The sequence below is a fragment of the Lonchura striata genome, chromosome 2 (assembly GCF_046129695.1).
Source record: "Lonchura striata isolate bLonStr1 chromosome 2, bLonStr1.mat, whole genome shotgun sequence".
Taxonomy (NCBI): domain Eukaryota; kingdom Metazoa; phylum Chordata; class Aves; order Passeriformes; family Estrildidae; genus Lonchura; species Lonchura striata.
This window is the reverse complement of record NC_134604.1, coordinates 65996654-66015888: the sequence shown is the minus strand read 5'-3', so window position 1 is coordinate 66015888 and position 19235 is coordinate 65996654. Positions and strand designations below refer to the sequence as shown.

Genomic DNA, 19235 nt, shown 5'->3' with positions numbered 1-19235 from the left:
AACAAGTACCGGGAGGAATGTTAGAGTTTTGAACAGGTCTCCTGTTTAGAAAAATGAAAGAAAAAGTCGAACCCCAAATCCAACTTCTTTCCAGGGAAATCTTGGTTATGACTGTGCACTGCTGATTTGCAAGCTGCCCACAGGGTTTCCATTTGCTTCCTGATGTCTGCTGCCCCATTTGCTGCCTGGCAGCTGCTCACAGCCAGTAGACAGGCAACAAACCAGCACCAATAGCTGTACTCTTTGGTCCCTTTGCAGAAGCATGTCTTTTAAGATTATCTTGGATTCAACTATCTTTCAAAAAGGGGATTTTGCTGGCCTTCATTTAGCAAATGGTAAATGGTACTTCAGGCATCAGCAGAAGCTGCTGCTGACTGTGCAGGGCAGAGGAACCTCGTGACTGCTGTTGTTTTCTGGCAGAGACCAGCACTGCAAATGCTGGCACACAGCAGGCCAGAGTTTAAATTTCTACCTACACCATAAGTGGAAAACATAGCCCAGCTAGTGTAGCTTTGGGGCAGAGCAAGAAGCTACAACCAGGGCAGCATTTAGGCCTAAGGTTTTCAGCAACTGCCTTTTCCCATATTGAAGGTTAAGTGGTAACAAATAATAAAGCTGAATGTCATCTACCACCTGGGGACAAGTGACTGCAAGATAGAGTCTGTGCATGTCTTCCATTATTGTCCTGTATAAGGCATTCCAAAAGCCTAAAGCATGGATGTAATTTCAAGTTAACACATGATGCCTCCTCTCCATTTACTTCCCTTTCCACTGAGTATATGCAATATTTAAACATACTGTGCTCCAACTTTGTCCAAGTCTTTCTTCTTTTGTAACTGCAGTATTTTTTCACAATACCCCACTCTTTCAGTTTATTAAAAAAAAAAATTCCTTGAAAGTCCAGCTATAAAGAACAACAGTGTAGAACTTAATCCTTAAAAAACAACACATAATTTTCAGCCCTTACCCCTTAGTGTAATTTACTATTTAAGCCACCACTATTGTTGACAGCAGTCCCATCTTCCCACTGCAGTAGTCAGTTTCTTTGTACCACATTTCCTTGCATGCTGGTGCATGGGAACAATGAACAGAACTAGGTAATTAATGCAGGGCAAAGCTTTTTTATTCCCCTGGAGCAGTTGCCCTGCTCTGTTTTACACACAGATGTACAATATTTGAACCACACAAGAGAAGTGAAGAGTAGGAAAGGAGAAAGAAACAAGTGGCTGGACAGGCTGGAGGTGTGTGGACAGGAGCAGAGGAAGAAAGGGTTGACAGTGAAGGTTCATGAAGGATTATTATATTCACAAATCATTAGCCTTCATTTTGGCATGCCAAAATCGTGTGCTGCCAGTAAGATGCAGGACAAATTCTTTGGGATGACAAAATCCAAAAGGGAAAATACCACATGCCTATAACCCAGCTGTCAATTAATAATCCCTGTGGGAAAAAAAAAATCAATATTCTAGACAGACAGACATCTAACAGACTCTTTAGATCTGCAGCTATGTCCTGCATCAAGAATAATTCATGAACCAGTGGTTAAATTGCAACTATTAGCTTGTAAATGAAAGTAGGGTTAAATACATATTTTTATCAACAGAGATAAAATAGCACTTTTCCTGCCTTTCATCAAAAATAATCAGAGAGCCCTGGTGGGATCTTGTAATTTTTATTACTTGTAATTTTTAAACATTAGTAACACACTTGCTGATAGTGAAAGTACAAAATGAAAATTAAATCAATTGTCAGAACAAATGAAAGAGCACTATGCAATGCATTATTCTCTGGTCCTTTATTCTATTTCTTAATTCACCAGATAATTCCTAAAATCCAGCCATTTACAATCAAACTTCCAATCATTAGTGGGATTTAGCAGGCTTCCACTGTTAAATACCATTCACATTTCTCATGAGAGTTGGTATGTATAGTGTTGAAGGGCACTAGATACAAAGCCTGCCCATCCACAGCTAGACAGTATTTGATTTTCATACCTCTATCCAAACTGACCTCCTGTGCTGGGATATTAACACATGAAGTGAGAATTTTCTGAATAGTTACATCCTTTTTTTATTACCATGTTCTTCAAGACTCACTGTTGAACAGAGGTTTATATGGGAAAGCTAGGATGTGGCTGCATGACTAATTTTTAAAGGTTGTGCACAGCTTCTCAGGAATGCAGCTGGATCTAACTCCTTGGTGGCTTGCTTGTGATGACTGAACTGAAATATATTGTAATGATTTTCTGCTCAAGAAACATGAACTCATTAGAAGCTGAGGGTAGAGCTGAAGTATTAAGTAGTTTCTCCTTTTTTATTCTTTTATAACCTTATTAGAGCAAATATTTTACATAAGAGTAAGCAGAAACTTAAAAAACTTACCTCATAAATTAAGGTGATAATATCAGATGTAATTTCTATTCACTCACATTTTGAAAAATTTGTCTTTCCTCCTTATTTTTGCAGGAATATGTAGCATATAGGACTTATTTAATTAGTACCTTGAAAATTAAAGATTCCTTTATACCAATCAAATACATAGCATAGTTTTTAAAAAAATCTTAATTTTTTTCTAAATTTAAATAACTTCAAAACTTGTTTGAAGGCCACCAATTCCTTAGATGGCTTTTTAGCTGGCATGAGAAAAGTGCTATTTAATTTCACACTCCAGTAATCCTTTAACAATTTCCTTTCAGGCAGAATATAAAATCTTATTATTAATTCCTTAATAAAATAATAAAAAAAAAAAGTTATTATGGCTATGTCTTTAACCTTGGGCCATTTTGAGCAGTTATTTTCCCCTCAGACAAGACACTAAAGATCAGTACAAATGGCAAGTGATAAACTGGCCTTTGGGAAATACTCAATAATCCTCCTCCCCCCTTTTTTTTCACATCAACTCTCTGGAAATGCCTCTTCAGGACTGCTTGTTTTAGTATCAGTCAGTCAGTTTGATACCTCCCACCCACCCCTTAACTGGCAATGGCAAAAGTTTCCAAGATCTAACATTACCTTAAATTCATCTCCCTATTACCATGAAGAATGTCACAAAGATTACACCTTGTTAAGATTAACAATAAACACCAAATTATCAGAAGTTCATATCTCAAGGGCTTATTTACATTTTCCTACGTGCTTGAATTTGCTGAAGAAAAAAATCGATCACTCTCTTTTGTGAGATACAGCACCAGGAATTCCCTTGGACATTGTATTTATACTTTACAAATAATCCTCTCCTTCAATTTACCAATACATCTCTTTCCAATTCTCAAACTCTCACCATATGATGGAACACAGCTTCAATAGCTGTGGGCATTCTGTTTGAAAAGAAAACAAATTTATGGATTCTCTTACTCATGTAAGACCTTGTTGATCTTACTGGCATGTTTGAAGCATTCCAGGTATCTAATGGAGATGCACAGGTCAAATAAAGCAATTACCTCTGAAGGGCAACGATGGTGGTAGTAGAATAGTAATAGCAGCAGCAACAGTCGTGGAGGTAATGTCAGCTCTTCCTGAGAGTAACTCTAGACAAGTAAGCTAAGCTTCTTTTTCATCACTGTTTTTTTTTCAAGACACCTAAAATTCTATGTGTATGCATAACTCATCACTAGCATTAAAATATGTTAGACACACAGAAATAAAGCTGTCTTCTGGCTTTTTGAGTCCAGAGTCTTCCTACATCAGGAAACACGTATGAGGACATATCAGACACACCTCAAGAAGAAAGTTTTTCATGAACAGATCAAGTAGCACCTAACAATCATTTGGAGTTTCTCAGTTTCAATGGTTCTATTGGAAAAATTCTCAAAAATCTGACTGATTGGCTGGTTAGAAACCATCTTCCAAATGCCAGTCTACCCTTGCCATGGCTAATACCAATGTGCTTTTTCTGTCTCTATCATTTGGTGCAAACAATTATTTTTCCAACCTGATATTTACGCATGGCTTGACAAAATGTGCAACACTGTAGGCGGGTGCAAAGAAAACAGGTGCCAAGCTCTATCCAATGTCCCCTTCCCACCCACTTAGGTAGGGAGAATATTCTGGACATGACTGAGCACTGTAGTTTATCACCCAAGCTGATCACTAAGAGAAAGATTAGAAAGAGATCTCCATTACAGGTGGATCAATCCACAAATCCTTTATTTCATGGAGGTTTTTGTCCCTTCCTCTGGCCTCTGTTGCAGAAAACTTCAGGCAACATGAAACCTCAATATAGCAACTCAATTTTTACTGAAGCCATTTGGCATGGGCTATCAGAGTATATATGCACGCAAATACAAAATGCATAGACATCACTTTTTAAAAGCTGTACTTTCCTAAAAGGACCCAGTGAGGTAGAATTGCTATTAAAAACAATTAATTTGCAGCCATTTTTTAAACACCTAATTTCCCCACTAGTCTGTATGCAACACTACTTCAAACAGCTGCACACGGTCTCATTTAGTGAATATATGAGGAAAAGGTTTGCATTATGTTTGCTAAAAGGACTAGGATTTCAATTCCATCTGCTGTTGGGTGTGTTTGATTTGTGTATTAATTATGCCTGTTTGTAGCTGTAAATTTGCTCCAGATTAGTAGGTGATTGGTTCCACACACAGATTCACTACACTGCATGGCTCCCTTGCACTTTTATACTCCCTTATACTTTTCAAATGGTTCCATACTTATGCTTCCATGCTTTTTAAATTGTTTTTGATACCTATCTTATTCAGTGTGAGCTTTCAACTCTGTCTTATTCAGACAATTTTTTTTCCCCTTAAGAGAAAATATCCTTTTGATTCTTCTCTTCCCGGACACCTTTCACTTGTCTGGTATTGTCAGCTTTGTCCATGGTGCTACTATAAAACACAAGAAAAAACTGCTTCTTTTCCCAGTCTTACAGGGAAATTCAGCACATTCATATTTAGTGTTTTCTACAAGGAATGACTTAAACTAATGGGTTTAGGAATTACATGAGCACTCAGCAGGGCGTATACATACCCATTACTGTGCAAACTTTAAATGCTTGTCACGTCAAAATAAAACTCTTCCACATGTGGAACACTTTTGCTCTTGATCACTGAGTTTTCCTCCTGGTTTTCAAAATGCCCAAAAGTTCTGAGCTGTCACCTTTGTAGTTAAGACCTGTGAGATATGCTTGAGAATGTGACACATCTGAAATGAGCTGCATAAAAACCGCCTTTGTGTCTACAAATGTTTGTGTACACTTAGAAAATAAATGTTGAAGAGGTCAAGCTGATTTCTCTCATATTTTAGGAAAAGAACTGCTCTGAGCTGAAAAATTGTATGCCAAGTTATGGCCTGAAGGAAATTTTTACAATCAAATTAAAAACCTTTGAGACTAAGAGTTTATAATGGAAATACTAACACAGCCTTAACCATGGCAGCACTAGCAGGCACTGCAATAATATTAGGAAAGCTCTCCCTGCCCACAATCTAAACTAAATAAAAAAGATACCATTTTCCAACATATACCCCAGGCTAGCAAATAACAATGATTTAATGTACTTGCCCTGTGGTAATATAGTACCACTGCAAACCTCTGAGCCAATTTTTCTTTTCTTTTCTTTATTTTTTCTTTTCAAACATATATGCCCCATAGGGAAAGGATTGCAATTTAGCTCTTATTTGTGGATATATCGCTTTCATTTCAACAATTCTTTAAAGCCTTCCTGCTGTCACATGCTACTGTATGTAAGCCCCCAACTGAATAAAGACCCACCAGGCTTTTTCAGGAGTTTATTCACAGGTTTGGCTTTGCTTATTTTAGTATGCACCACATTTAAATTAGATGAGGGCTACTGTAAAGCAATAACATTGTCAATGACTAGAATCTCACTTTCCCCTCTAACAGTCTGAAGCAAATTAATGTATTGGTTGTTCATTAACAAGTAAACAGTTTTTGCTACAATGTCAAGGAAAAGAGAATGTGTTCATTAATATGAACAATCTTCATCTACAAAGATGATTTACACAATGCATGTAATGTGATAGCTTTCCCCTAACTAGTACACTACCAAACTGAAAAGCTGATTCTTAGGACTCTCTTGAAATTACAATATTGTTTTTTTACCAATAAGAAAGACAGTCTCAGTCACCTATGCCACCATTGTAAGCTCTATAAGTACTTAAAAAAAAGAGAGATTTCTGGAATCACTTGTGGAATTAATAAAATTGATAACTACAGACTTACACTGCATCAATGATACATATTATTCAAGTGATAACTTGAGCTAAAAATAAGATTAATTTGGTTATAGAAATTCCTTAAACAACAACACTTAAATTATTTCAAACTTGATTTTTTTCAAGAATTTTCTGAAAAAATCAGCAAACACTGGCTAAAAAAGCAAAGCAGTTTGGATACACCAATGTAATCAGCATGCCTAGTGCTTTTCTGTTAACCCTCTGAGTAGAACCATAGTATTCTGGATTTTTTGTACATTAATGCTGTGAAAATTATAACTTACAGAAATACTAATTTATATGTCATGACTTAATAAATCACATTCTAAATATATTTGGGCTAAGAACCTCATCTCATGAGTGATTAATCCATCCTAGAATTTTAATTATCTGTTAGAGAAACAAGTCTCTAGCACCTGTATGGGAAGCTTAGATTATTGCCCTATATTAGATGCTTAACTCTCAGACAGATACATCTAGATGAGACAATTCCCAGCTCACTATCTTTTAGCTAATCCTGCACTATCCAGTACTACATTTTCGCATCAAAGTTTGCTTACTGCATGTAAGCTGACTAGAATATCCCACTTAGGTTAGAGTCCACATTATCCCCACTTATATTTAATTGAGAGGAATTAAGCTGGAAGCGACCCTGCTCTACTTTCCTGCTAATACTAAGATCAGGCTGTCAGGCATCTCCAGAGACCAAACAGTAGATGACCTGAGTCACCCTTCAGAAGTGCTCGTCTCCATCTCCTTGGTGATAGATGGTGCCTACCACAACTGCCATCCATCTCTGCTAACTAAAACAATTGTTGTCACATTTAGCAGCAATACCAGCCAATGATTCAAAAGGGAAATGAATGAAGTCAGGACTGGTCTGTATTACAGTAAAATGACCATGGTGTGCTCACACAGATTTTCACATTAGAAATAGTCTACTATGCTTGATTTCTTTTTTAATTGGTGTTTCAAATATTTATAGGGACACATATTCTGTCTTCACTTACCCCCAAGAATTCAGAGGTTAGACTAAAAACATGGCAGTTACTGCTAAACAAGCCTAAACCATTATAACTTCCATGAAACCATAAATATATATATACATATATGGATATATTAAAATATATATCTATGGATATATGGATATATTTTAAATCATCATTGGAAACTCTTTTGAAACAGTTAAAATTTTCAGATACCTTTCCTTGAAACCTAAAATAGGCTATTAGCAATTTGAAACCCAGTCTTTCACAAACCTAAAAATAACTTAAAGAAATATTTTTATGGTTATGGTCATAAAACATGAATCAACAATCAGAAACATAAGATGTTGAGGATGAGTAGGACTTTCAGGATCTAGGATTATTTTTATATATATTTTAAGTAATACAAGATGGTCTAAGATGAAGGAGCCAAACATCTTATTTTAATGATAACCCTGTATTCCAAAGCAAAGAAAATGTGATAAGAAAATCCCAGATGGGTTTTTGAATAATATTTCTCATGCATAAGGTAAACCATATTTTTTTTCTTCTGACTTCCTTCTCTAATTAAGAAGAATGAACATTTGCCTTTGCTTTAAGACTGCCAAATTTTCACAATAGTCAAGGAGCATGTGGTATTAATGGACACTTTTTTATTACCACATGTATGTCTTACATTTACATAGCTGAGCTGTATCTCTTCTAAAGGGAAGGCTGTGATAAAATGTGGGAAGGTCAGTGCTGGTCAAACTTGTGCCAGATTCTGACCTACTGTAAATTAGGGTAGGTAAGCGGCAAGGAATGGCTTATCTTGACTGAGGTTTTGATCCTACAGAAAAAAAATCCTTGTCCCATCAAAAGTTATGAATGTACAGCCATTAAGATGACAGTGGTTGTTCCCTATCTACTGAGCATCTTCTCTCCAGAATGAGTCGAGGGTTGGAACATTATAGTGAAGGATCTGACAAACAGATACAACCCTTTCCCAAACCTAAAATCAGAGAACATTTGTATGGTAGTTCCTTTGTCCCCTCGCCTCCTGATCCAATGGAGTTCTCTTATTTGCTTCACTTGATTTAAAATGTTTTTACTCAGGTTCCAGACAGACTAACTGAAGCCTTCTGCCCATGGACATGCATTCAGAGATCAGTCTCCTGATGGCTTAGATGATTTTCTAGTAAACTCAAAATCTGAAGTTGGTGTCTGATGTAAGCTTCTACCAGCAGTTCCTTCTACAGTTGATGAAGTGAGACCAATAGGTTAATCAAAACATGAGTCCTGCCTAAAATGTGTGCCTTTGTCAGGTGAATCAAAACTGGAATGCTCATCTCTCTGTATTACCCAGGAAATCTGAAGAACTGGTTTCTACTAAATATCTCACTTCTAGATCATCAATATTAGATGGATTAAAAAATATTTATTAAATACTTATACCACTTGTGTGAAGATCCACAAGATTAAATTCCTGTAAGTTTTCATGTCTGAGGCAATGAAAGATGCTCTTTGTAAGATGGAGAACAGAATTCCAATGTTTCTTGAACTACAGTTCAACTGATACTTCCACCTAGAAGTGCAAAGATCTTTACACTAGCCCCCACCGGCTGCAGGTATACATTGGCTGCCACAACTGCTCATAGGGACAGTTCTGTGAAGTAACACCACTCAGAATGGGAATGGTACTGTGGGCAACTTGCCCCGTTCCTGAAAATTTATTTATACTTCCCGGAAAGCTGAGAATATCTGCACATCATTTTGGGTAGTATATTGATACTTCTGGCTGTATACCAGGAAAGAAAAATGAAGGAAGAAAGAATAAAGGCAAGATAGAAGGCAAGGCTGGGGGGAGAGAGAAAGAGGAAGAGTGAGAGAGAAAAGAGAGAGAGAGAGAGAGAGAGAGAGAGAGAGAGAGAGAGAGAGAGAGAGAGAGAGAGAGAGGAGACCACATGTGACTTTTAAAAAACACTGTGATGAGCAATAAGAAAAACTATAAATTTCACAATGTTTTTTATTTTAGAACATGATTTTGAAAGTTGTTTTTCATTCAAATGAAATTCTGAGCCATCTTTTTTTTTTTCATATCACATCTGAAGCAAAAGTCTACACACTGTAATATTTCTGTGGAAGCCAACTTTATGATAATTGTCAAATAAAAAGCTATAATGTTGTCTTGAGGTTTTAACAAACCAGTAATATATATATACTCTGTGTAAATGCCCACTTTATTAAATATTACAAATAAAACTGATGAATCATTTTTAGTTTCTCCATTCTAAAGACAAAACTTCTCATTCTGTTTAGGCTTTACATATATATTAAATGACTTCTATTTTCTCCAATTTAGAAGTACTCTAGCTATTTAAAGGGTAATGCTCATCAGTGTTAATATTTTTAAACGGTTCTGCTGGAAAAACCAGATCGTACTGAGAGGATACCTGTACATTCCTCAATGTAATGCAAAGGAACCAGGAACTTCTCAGCTAGATCATTACATACTATTACATGGCAGAATGTGTCCTCAAGCAATTTCCCAAAACGACATTATCATTAGCAGCAAACTATATGGAAGCAATCTTTTGTGGCCATCATCATGTCATCTTCTGTAAACCATGAGAATGACCTAAACTGAATTTCCCATTTAGCTCTTCATCATAGCCTCCAATAACAGTCACTCCGTGTTGAAATACGATGCAGGTTTGGAATGAGCTGCTGCAGAAGATACCATTTGTTTAATTTTATTTTCATTTTTAAGCCTATATTCATCATTCCTAAGCAATAGTATATTTGATCTATTTTTGGCCAGAAACAGGCAAGGAACTTCAGGATACTATAAAAGATATGTGCGTATAAAAGCAAAAAAGCCAGAATAAAACCCTAATATGGGTTGTCAAGATTTAAGGTGATCATTTACTCAGAGGGTTAACATGTGCTAAAATTACATACTGCAGTTCCTAGCTCCACTGATGAAAACATTCACTGCTTCTATCTTTAAATAAAAAAGCAAAATAGCCTTAACCCTTTGAGGATCTTATTAGCAGCAAGTTGCAATCTAAATAGAGAACAAGTATTTCAATAAATTAGGAAATTATTCTTACAAAGGCTCTATGAGCACCCTTATGTGTTCCACCATCCCAGCTTTTATTGTTGGATAGATCAACTGTATTCCCTCCACACAGGCCTGAAGCAGTTTCAGGGTCTCAAAGGGTTAAAGCCAAAGCTTTTGAGAAAAAGTGTTTTCTTAAAAGGGTGAGTTAGGTGAGCGAACAGTCTCGGAGGAACTTGGTGAATAGTCTTCCGATTCGGAGTTGAGTTCGGGTGGAGCTTGCTGAGCCTTATAACGTCCCCTCACATCCTGGTTGCGTCTTCGTCGGAAAACCTGCCTCTCCTTATCAAGAGCGGTGGTCTGGCAGGGGCATAAAATAAGAATAAATGAAATTAGGCTGTGTGTGAAACGCAAAGATAATGAAAACCATGAGGTTTTATGTGGCCTGCAAATACCAGGGATAATAAATGTTCAGACCAAATTAAGCCTGCTCTGTCTCTGTCAGGTCTGAAAGGTTGAGCCCACAACATAGCTAAATGCTTTAAAAAGTGCATTTCCCAAACCTTAAGAGGTAGTGTGACATCATCAAGCAGATACAGTACCATATATATGGATGCCATATGTTCTACTTCTGGATGTTATTAATTTCATCCTTTAACAGGATCAAATTTCAAGCCAAATACCAAGTGACCTTCCCCCCATCCTTCTCAAAGTATAAATCTGTTTCTACAGGCAAGGCAGAGATGTACACTTGTCTTTGATTTGACCTAATGAAGGCTGATACACACTCACCCGTGTTCAAGTCAGTGCAATCAGCTAACAAAGATGGATTGTGATGAAGTTGTCAGACAAGAGAGATAAACAAACACTGAAGGGAGCTAGCCCAGCTCCTTGACACATCATGCCGCTCAATGGATGTTCTTAGGGAGAATGTTGAAGAGCTCTGATGGAAAGACCTGTTTAGCCTGACCACACTGTCTCTTCCTGTTAACCAAGGTCTACTGAATTCAATACTCTGCTAATTTTATACATGCCTTGTTAAGGTATCCAGGAATGGGACAGAACAATATTTACTCGATGGGCATTAATTTTTGGTCGTTCTGCCATTATTGAGAATGCAATTCTTAATAAGATGGTTGTTACTTCTAGCCACATTCTTTCTTCTGCTTTTCTGGCACATTTACAAGGTGAAACTTCAACCCAAGTAAGGGTAGCCCTAGTCTGACTATCAGTTTCAAGCACAGGACTGGGTTTTGCTGTCTTCTTGATTATGAGACCTTAGACTGCAACCCCTGAAATCACTGTAATATTACAAGTTCAACAGGATGGCCTTGATTCAGCAAGAGCACTTTAACACATGATTAGCTGCTTCTGAAGCAGAGCTGCCCCCTTAAGTGCCAACCATGACTGTTTTGGAAAAAGCAAAATGGGAAAAGGCAGGTGACCAGTAAGATGACATACAAAATGCAACCAACTATCTGATCATGGCACTGGAAGCAAAGATAACTTTGAGAACTAAATAGGTTTCACTCATAAGGCTTGTAAAATTTGTCCCTATATTGAAAAGGTCTGTTTAAAGGAATTCAGACAAAAGGTTATTCTGCTTCAAAGAATTTATTGCATTCTCTTAAGATATGCATGACTGATTTCTCTAGAAAATTTACCAGTTACAGTGTAAGCCTCATAGGGGAGCAGAGATGTATTTATAGTCAACATATTTTTGAGACTAAAATGAAAACTAATTCCATCATACTGGTGCAGAATAGCATTATAGCAATCCATGCTTTCAAATAATGCAACCAGCATTCAATAATGATGTAAGAGAGACAGAAAAATGGACAGGAGTACAGAACTACTATAGCAAATGGATTTAGTTAGGCTATATTGCTGAATGATTATTTTTGTGTCTAGAAACCATACAGCACTAGTTTAAAAGGGTAAAGTGATACACTTTGAGAAGTTCATCCCTATATTCTTAATAAGAATTGCTACAAAATCCAACACTTTGCATCTGCCAATTTTTTTTTTGTTTACTGCTATCTTTTGGTTAAGAACTCTAATTAGTATTTTCAATGCCTTCTATGTTTCTCAGTCTTGAACCAATTCAGTTTTTGATTATTTTTAATGTGAAACAGAAGAATACCTAGATCTTTTACACACAGATAATATACTGCTTACAGTATGTAATTTTGTGTGAAAATTGGAAAGAATGCCATATATTACTACTCTATAAAATACAGATTTCCATTTAAAGGATATTTTTTTATGCTTACAGGAAATAAGCATTTATTTAAAGTTTAAACCACATCACATCATTCTGCGGTAATAGATACTCTCCCCTGAGAAATTTAAACATTTCTTGTTGAATACAGAAAAATACTTGTATTAAATTGAGAATTTATTTTTCAAACCTACTATATGGGAATGGCAAATGTGTATGTAAAATCTGAAGGTATTTAAATTTAGATAACTGACACATAAGGGAATATATAAGAAAATTGGGGGTTTAGGATATTGCTTTTAATAAAGAACAAAGATAAGTAGGTACCAGAACATCTTTTCAAAGATGTCTGTAAAAATAAACCCCAAGGTATTATTTCTATGTTTGTTAGGAAAGTTTTAGAGACTCTTCTTTAAATCTCTTTGTTTAAAAATACATAGAAGTACTCCCTCAATAATGAAAGATATTAAGAAAAAACCCCATGATGGTATCACCTAAACTAGCACCTTATGCTGCTGTAGTTTGTAGGGCCAAATATTTCTGGCTTTCTAACCCTTCAGAAACTTCCTGAGATATTTTGTTACTTTCTTTACATTTTTATCCAGCGTTTGCCCTGGATTTGATCTAATCAGTCTTTGTGAAGACATATTTCTAGAGTCCTGGACATTATTGTGGTTACTCTCCTGGGCTGAGAGAAATCCAGAGCCTTTCTCATCCAAAGAGATTACTGAATAAATAGTTACAAAGCCACAGAGAGTCAAAGAGGTCAGTATTTATCTAGTGAGAGCAAAAGCTACGCAGGTCATATTCTAATGTTTGGTGTTTACCATGTCAAAACCATGAAATGGGGCACTTTTGGCCACAGGAAGTTCAGGCCCTATAGAACTTGCAAGAAAAGGCTTATTTTGCCCAATGTTCCAATGACATTTGACACCTCCAGTGTGTAATACACTGCTGATGGTATCATGGCTCTGCATTCTGCAGATATGCTATTTTTCATTTAATGATGTTGTGGTTACTTTTTACCTTGAAAGAATTTCAAAATATGACAGATCCATCCTTTGGAACATAGAGAAGATGCTAAGACAGTTACATATGAGTATTAACTGTCTGGGTTTTGTAAGTTCTTTCACCTGCTGTTCATCTGGGTGATTTTCTGGTGCATGAACCAGTCCATTATGGATTTCCAGGGCATTTCTACTTCAAGCAACTCTTTCAATAAATAATAGGATAATCTGAAGTACACTTATGCTTCACAGGGTTGCAAATCCCAGATTTTCATTATCACATTTTGACATTTTATTTTTCCCAGATCTAGGTTAGAGACTGAGAACTTGGAAAACCATATGAGAGTAATGGCAACAAAAATGTAAAGACAGCATTCTTATTTAAGATATGCAGCTGCCTCCTGCAATCCATATGAGAAAATGTAGAGCTTCTTATTCAGCAGAAGATAAGTGGATTGCCCCTAATAATTTGGTAGCAATGGGTCTGTAGGACTTCATTAAGAACTAATGCATTTTGCACCAGCATTTAGTAATCCTGACACCCTGTACCAAGTGCTTACTAAGCCATTTTTGGAAATGTATTTAATTTGTAGTAACAGAGCATTATTTTAAAATAATTGTTACTGTCATTGACATATTAAGGTGTAGTTAGCATTTTTCCAGGATTTTACCTTAAAGAGTGTTCTCATCCTGATTTCTACTAACTTGAAGTTACAGGACTTATGAGCCATGCAAATCTATTTTCATCTTGGAAAACACTGCACTGTGTATTTATGAACAGATTTTCACGAACTACAACCGCTTTGATATACGTGGTGGATTTGCAATGGGAAGAGCCTTATTTCAGCTGTGGGCTGATATTTTCCGTCAGGTCAGTAATTACTAGATTAAAGTAACTGAATTTTATGAAAGTGAGCAGTGACTGTTATTCTTTTCACTTGTCTTAATTTACTGCTGGCCACCAAATATAGATATATATTAGTTTCATTAATAAAAGAACATTAATGTGCATTTTGCCTCTTAGTCCATACATTATTCATACCAGCCAGGAGACTAAACTGGGGATGCAGCTGTTCATGCATTAATCTAAGAAACCCTTCCCTTCACTCGCTTTTATTCTGCAGGAGCATACTTGCAATTTGTTAGCAATTTTCATGAAGCTTTGTTTAGCGTGTGGAATTAGATGAATCTATGTATTGAAATACTGGTATTTTTTCTTCCAGTACATTCTTTTATATCGACAGTTTTATACACACATTTAAAAGCTCACACCTAGATAAGTTTATCTTATTTCTTTAAACTTCTAGCTAGTGACCTTTATACATTGTCAGGTTTCCTTGCTGTAAAAATTGCCATTAAACATTGCTTGTGACACAAGCCAGGCAGCCCTTCAGTCTCATCTTTTTTAAAATTTCTTTTCCATGGGTTTCTCAGGGGTTTTATATATATATATATATATACACACTATATATATTTTTATATATTTATATATATATATATGTGTATACATATATATATAAAAGTGTGATTGATTCATGAATCAAGACACTTTTTTGAGAGTATTTCAAACTTAGCAATGCACCTCATCCAGGAGCAAGACACTCACAGTATTTTCAGTCCCTCAGGCACAAAGTATAACTAAGTGAAGTTACACGGTGATTTGGAGACGTGCAAATGACCACATCGAGGGGACAAATTAATCGAGTGGATTTGAACCCAGACCTCCAAATACAAAAGCCCGATGCTTTAGCACACCATGTAACTTCCAGCATGAAATTTAGCTAAAATGAAAGTAAAAAAAAAGGAAACCAAATCAATTTGATATATGCTTTGTGCTGGTATTGGTGAGTGAACACAAAGGCAAGTATTCTATATACATAACTGTTGAATTCATATTGGTGTATTTAAGTTTGTGTTTACTCTTTGACATCCCCCTTTTTATAGACACGATGCCTCAGCTGGTTTCAATTACATGTGGAAGAGAGTTAGTGCCAAGTTGTTTGCATGAGTGAATTTTATTTATAGTTTGTAAATCAGTTGTGGGTTTTTTACTCAAAGATTGGGAGAAGATATTTTATATTATTTTAGGTATCTGCCTGTATTTACCAATATTTTGTTTACAGAGGCCTTTATGTTATTAAAAATGGCACTTTATAGATAGCAAGCCTGATTCCCAGCTTCCTTGTCCCATCTCCAAGACGTCCGGCTGCAAATTTTGACTTGAAAATGTGTTGTATCCACTTGGGACAGGTGTAAGTAACTCGACAGATGCAAAGTAATGTGAACTAGGAACTAAACTGAAGATGGAATTATGGGTTTCCAAATGAACTATTTAGATATATTTTTAACAGTGACAGTGAGAACTGTATTTTAAAAATCTAGTATTTATTAAATTAATATTGACTAGATTGACAATTTTGTTAAGCATCCAATGTAACTCATCTTCTTACTATTGTCATTGTATAGATAGATCATTAATGAGTTTTCCATACACTTCCTGGATTTTATTTTGCCCATTTTCCTTTTCTAGAGTGTCTTGGATATATAGAAAATAACACACCCTAATATTCTACACTAATATAATATACATACTACTACACATACTGACATTTTGTATTAATATTTTGTTGGATGCAACCACTCTGATGCTCCTTTCATATTCTGTATCAGCCCAGTCTACAGGGTTTAAACTGGGACCTCCAAGACTTGTCCCCTACTGATGCTGCTTTGGCTTTTACTGCACTTATGATTGCAGGGCTGATGTTCCAACAACATTTGGTGGATTGGTTTTAAAACATGTATTAGTCTGCAGTCCAAATGATTTTACTGATTTGGGCCCTGTGTTTTCCCAGGTCACTATATTCAAGGAACTGTGAAAGATTTTCCAGGCTCATGCCAGCTACAACAATTCTGCTCTATCTAAAAAAATCATGTCACTTCTGCATGTATTGCATGTCACTGAAAGGGAAAAAAAGAAGACACAGAATATGCTCAGAAGAATTAGGATTTTGAAGGACTTCGAAAACAGAAGTCTTTTAGGCAGAGAAAGGACAAAGTTTTCTGGTTGTTGAAGGAAGAAATAGTGCAATTTTGAAAGTATTTCAGAAGACTTCTAGAAACTACAGCTAAAAATGAAAAGAGGAGTGTAGAAGAAATGAGTAGGTTAATGCTAACAAAGGGAGCATTACCTTTTCCTTGAGACATGGTTTCATTTTTCTCTGTACTTGTGAATTCAGATTAATTTTCATGTGCCTGTGATAAATTATTTGTTTTATAGACATGAATTGATGAACCTTCTCATATGCTTTCCATCTGCACTACTAAAATCTAAACACTTACTACATCAAAATGGTTTTATTTAGATGAAAATGTTGGTCAAGACAACAGCTGCATGTTTCTGGGAGATGAGAGAGGCCCAAATACACAGCAGTGCTTGGTCCACTCGCAGAGGATTTCTTAATTAAGCATCCACGCCTAGGAGCCCTGATCTCCCAGTTTGCCTTTCCACACTAGGTGCACAGTTTAGAAAACCCTAATTATAAACATTGTTGTTACTGCCCCCAGCTGGAAAACAGAGCAGTTTATGTATGAATAAGAGAGATTATTGCCCATCTGCTCCAGACCATTATTCAGGGATGTGTCATTTTGCATGCTGATGGCAGCCATTACTAGTGCTTTAGTCAAATGACCTTTTTTTTAATAGCTTTATTTATTTACCAAATTCCAGACCTAGAGCCTTCCCCTCTACCTCTTCAAAATGCATATAATTTGTTTCAAAACCTGGGCTATGCAGTTAAACTGAGTCAAGGCCAATCTGAGGAGATGTTCACTTTTTCTCACAGGATCCTGTTTCTGGAGATCTGCTCCCCATGAAGCAGGGTTTTTAAAACATCCACATATTGTGTATAGCAAATTGAAAGACTTTCATTGCTTGATTTTTTTTTTTTAATGTAAAAAAAAAGTACATCAGAGAAAGAGTGTAAACTGAAAATGGATAGCAATTAACCTCCAGGAAGATAAATAAAGCTCATGTAATCTTCCACACCATTTTACAGACCAGACATTAAATTTGCAACTGTTCATCAAAATTCTGCTTGACAGAAAATGCCATCTTTCCTTCTTCAGCAGAAAATTCCTCTAATACTATCAAACCCACAGTCATCTAAATCTGGGCACTCAAGTACCATTCTCCCTTCTCCAAAACCAAGGAGCACAAAGAAGGAGGCCAAGTGACAAGACAGATCAGCCAAAGTGGGTTTGTAGCCACCACCACAAGTGTGATAGGGTGGAATTAGATGAATTACTGCTGCACACTCCAGCACGCAGAGTGAGAGTGTTTCTCAATTTTTGCTAGCCAGTGTTCAACTCATGAATAGGATTGACTTTTCAAACTTTTGCCTGAAAAATAGGCTTATTTTTGGGTTTGGGTTTGTTTTGTTCTTCTTTCCCCAGAACATCCATATCAGAAACTACTTAGCTCTCAGTGTGCACTCAGGGAACCATTAGGTTTTATGGAAAGCGTGCTGCAGCCCAATCCATGCACTTGGTGAAATGATCCAGGGTGGGAATTTTACTTTACTGAAAACACTCACAGTGACCATCTCTGCTGTTTTGCTAAGGTGGCTACTTTGCTGAAATTTTACAAACCCCTCACAGACAAACTCTTAAATGCAGTGTCAGAAAACACAGGCCTTATCAGAAACTTATACAAATTTCTCCAGCTATCAAAATGCAGGTCTTGTGAGTAATAAGGAAAAAGACAGCAAGTAACCACTTGATGGAAATTCCAATGCTCTGGATTTACTGAGGAGGTGTGTGGGCCTCTTGTGGGCTATCAGACCTGGAACCCTCCTTGCCCCCACTCCAGAATAAGCCCGTCCCACCCAGACTCCCATTTTATAATACATATAATTTTAAGCCAGCTAAAGACAACCCTGGCACAGTTACACAATGAAGAAAAATATATTCAAGAGACTCATGCAATATTAAAAAAAAAAAATCAAACCAAAAGAAAAAAATAGTTATCAGAAGGATTTTAAAAAGAAAAAAGAAGGAATGCATTGTTAGAAACACAAGCTTACCAGCACATACAATGCATTGTATTTCAGTGAACTTGGGAGAGTTTCTATGCCCGCGTTATGCAAATGCATTGTTCATTCTAAGGTAAGGATTGTGTTTAGTGGGTTTAAAATGACAGTATATAGCTCCACATCTTGCATGGAAAAAGAAGAAAATATATGCTGAGAGCCTGTTGCTGCTCCATGTGTTTTGAAACAGGAGCACAGGGGAAGCAGATGCCTTAACAAGCAGAAGGGAGGGGGAGGGTGCATCAGCATATCTGTAGATTTTCTATATACACTGTCCTTTTAACTATAAGGGAGATTGATACTGAGCATGTGCGATGAAGAGAAAGCTGGCAATGTGGGTGTGCGGGATGGGTGAAGAAAGGGAATGAGGGGGTGTGGCATCTCAATCAAGATTAAAACGAAACTGATAAAGCAGCATATGGACCGGATAACAAATCAAAAAGCATGTTTATCCACTGAAGGAACTGGTTAATGGAGACTGCCAGCACGTTGCCATGGAAACACTGACTGTTGGCGCTGCACCATCTCATACCTTATCCAATACATTCCTGGTTGTTGGTAGTAGTCCAAAGACCCTGATCTCTTGATGGTAAACCCGTGGTCCAGCTGAGCAGAGAGAAATGGGGCAACTCAGTGGATCGACATTAGGCTAGAGAATTCAGACTCCAGAGCAAGCTGTTCCTTATTTAGTGCATATTTACTG

General features: G+C 36.6%; 1 protein-coding gene across 4 annotated transcripts in view; it reads right to left on the bottom strand.

Annotated features, from left to right (window-relative positions):
* Positions 1–1656: 1656 nt before the first annotated feature.
* The window catches only part of DCLK1 (doublecortin like kinase 1), a 231659-nt gene continuing 214080 nt past the window's right edge, over positions 1657–19235 (bottom strand). For 2 of the 4 annotated variants that reach the window (XM_021541917.2, XM_021541920.3), the window contains one exon: positions 1657–10577. In XM_021541917.2, coding sequence (XP_021397592.1) covers positions 10413–10577 — 165 coding nt within the window. In that variant the 3' untranslated portion in view covers positions 1657–10412. Of the gene's footprint in view, positions 10589–19064; positions 19139–19235 lie in introns of all 4 variants that reach the window. The other 2 variants (XM_021541918.2, XM_021541919.2) reach the window with 2 other exon arrangements.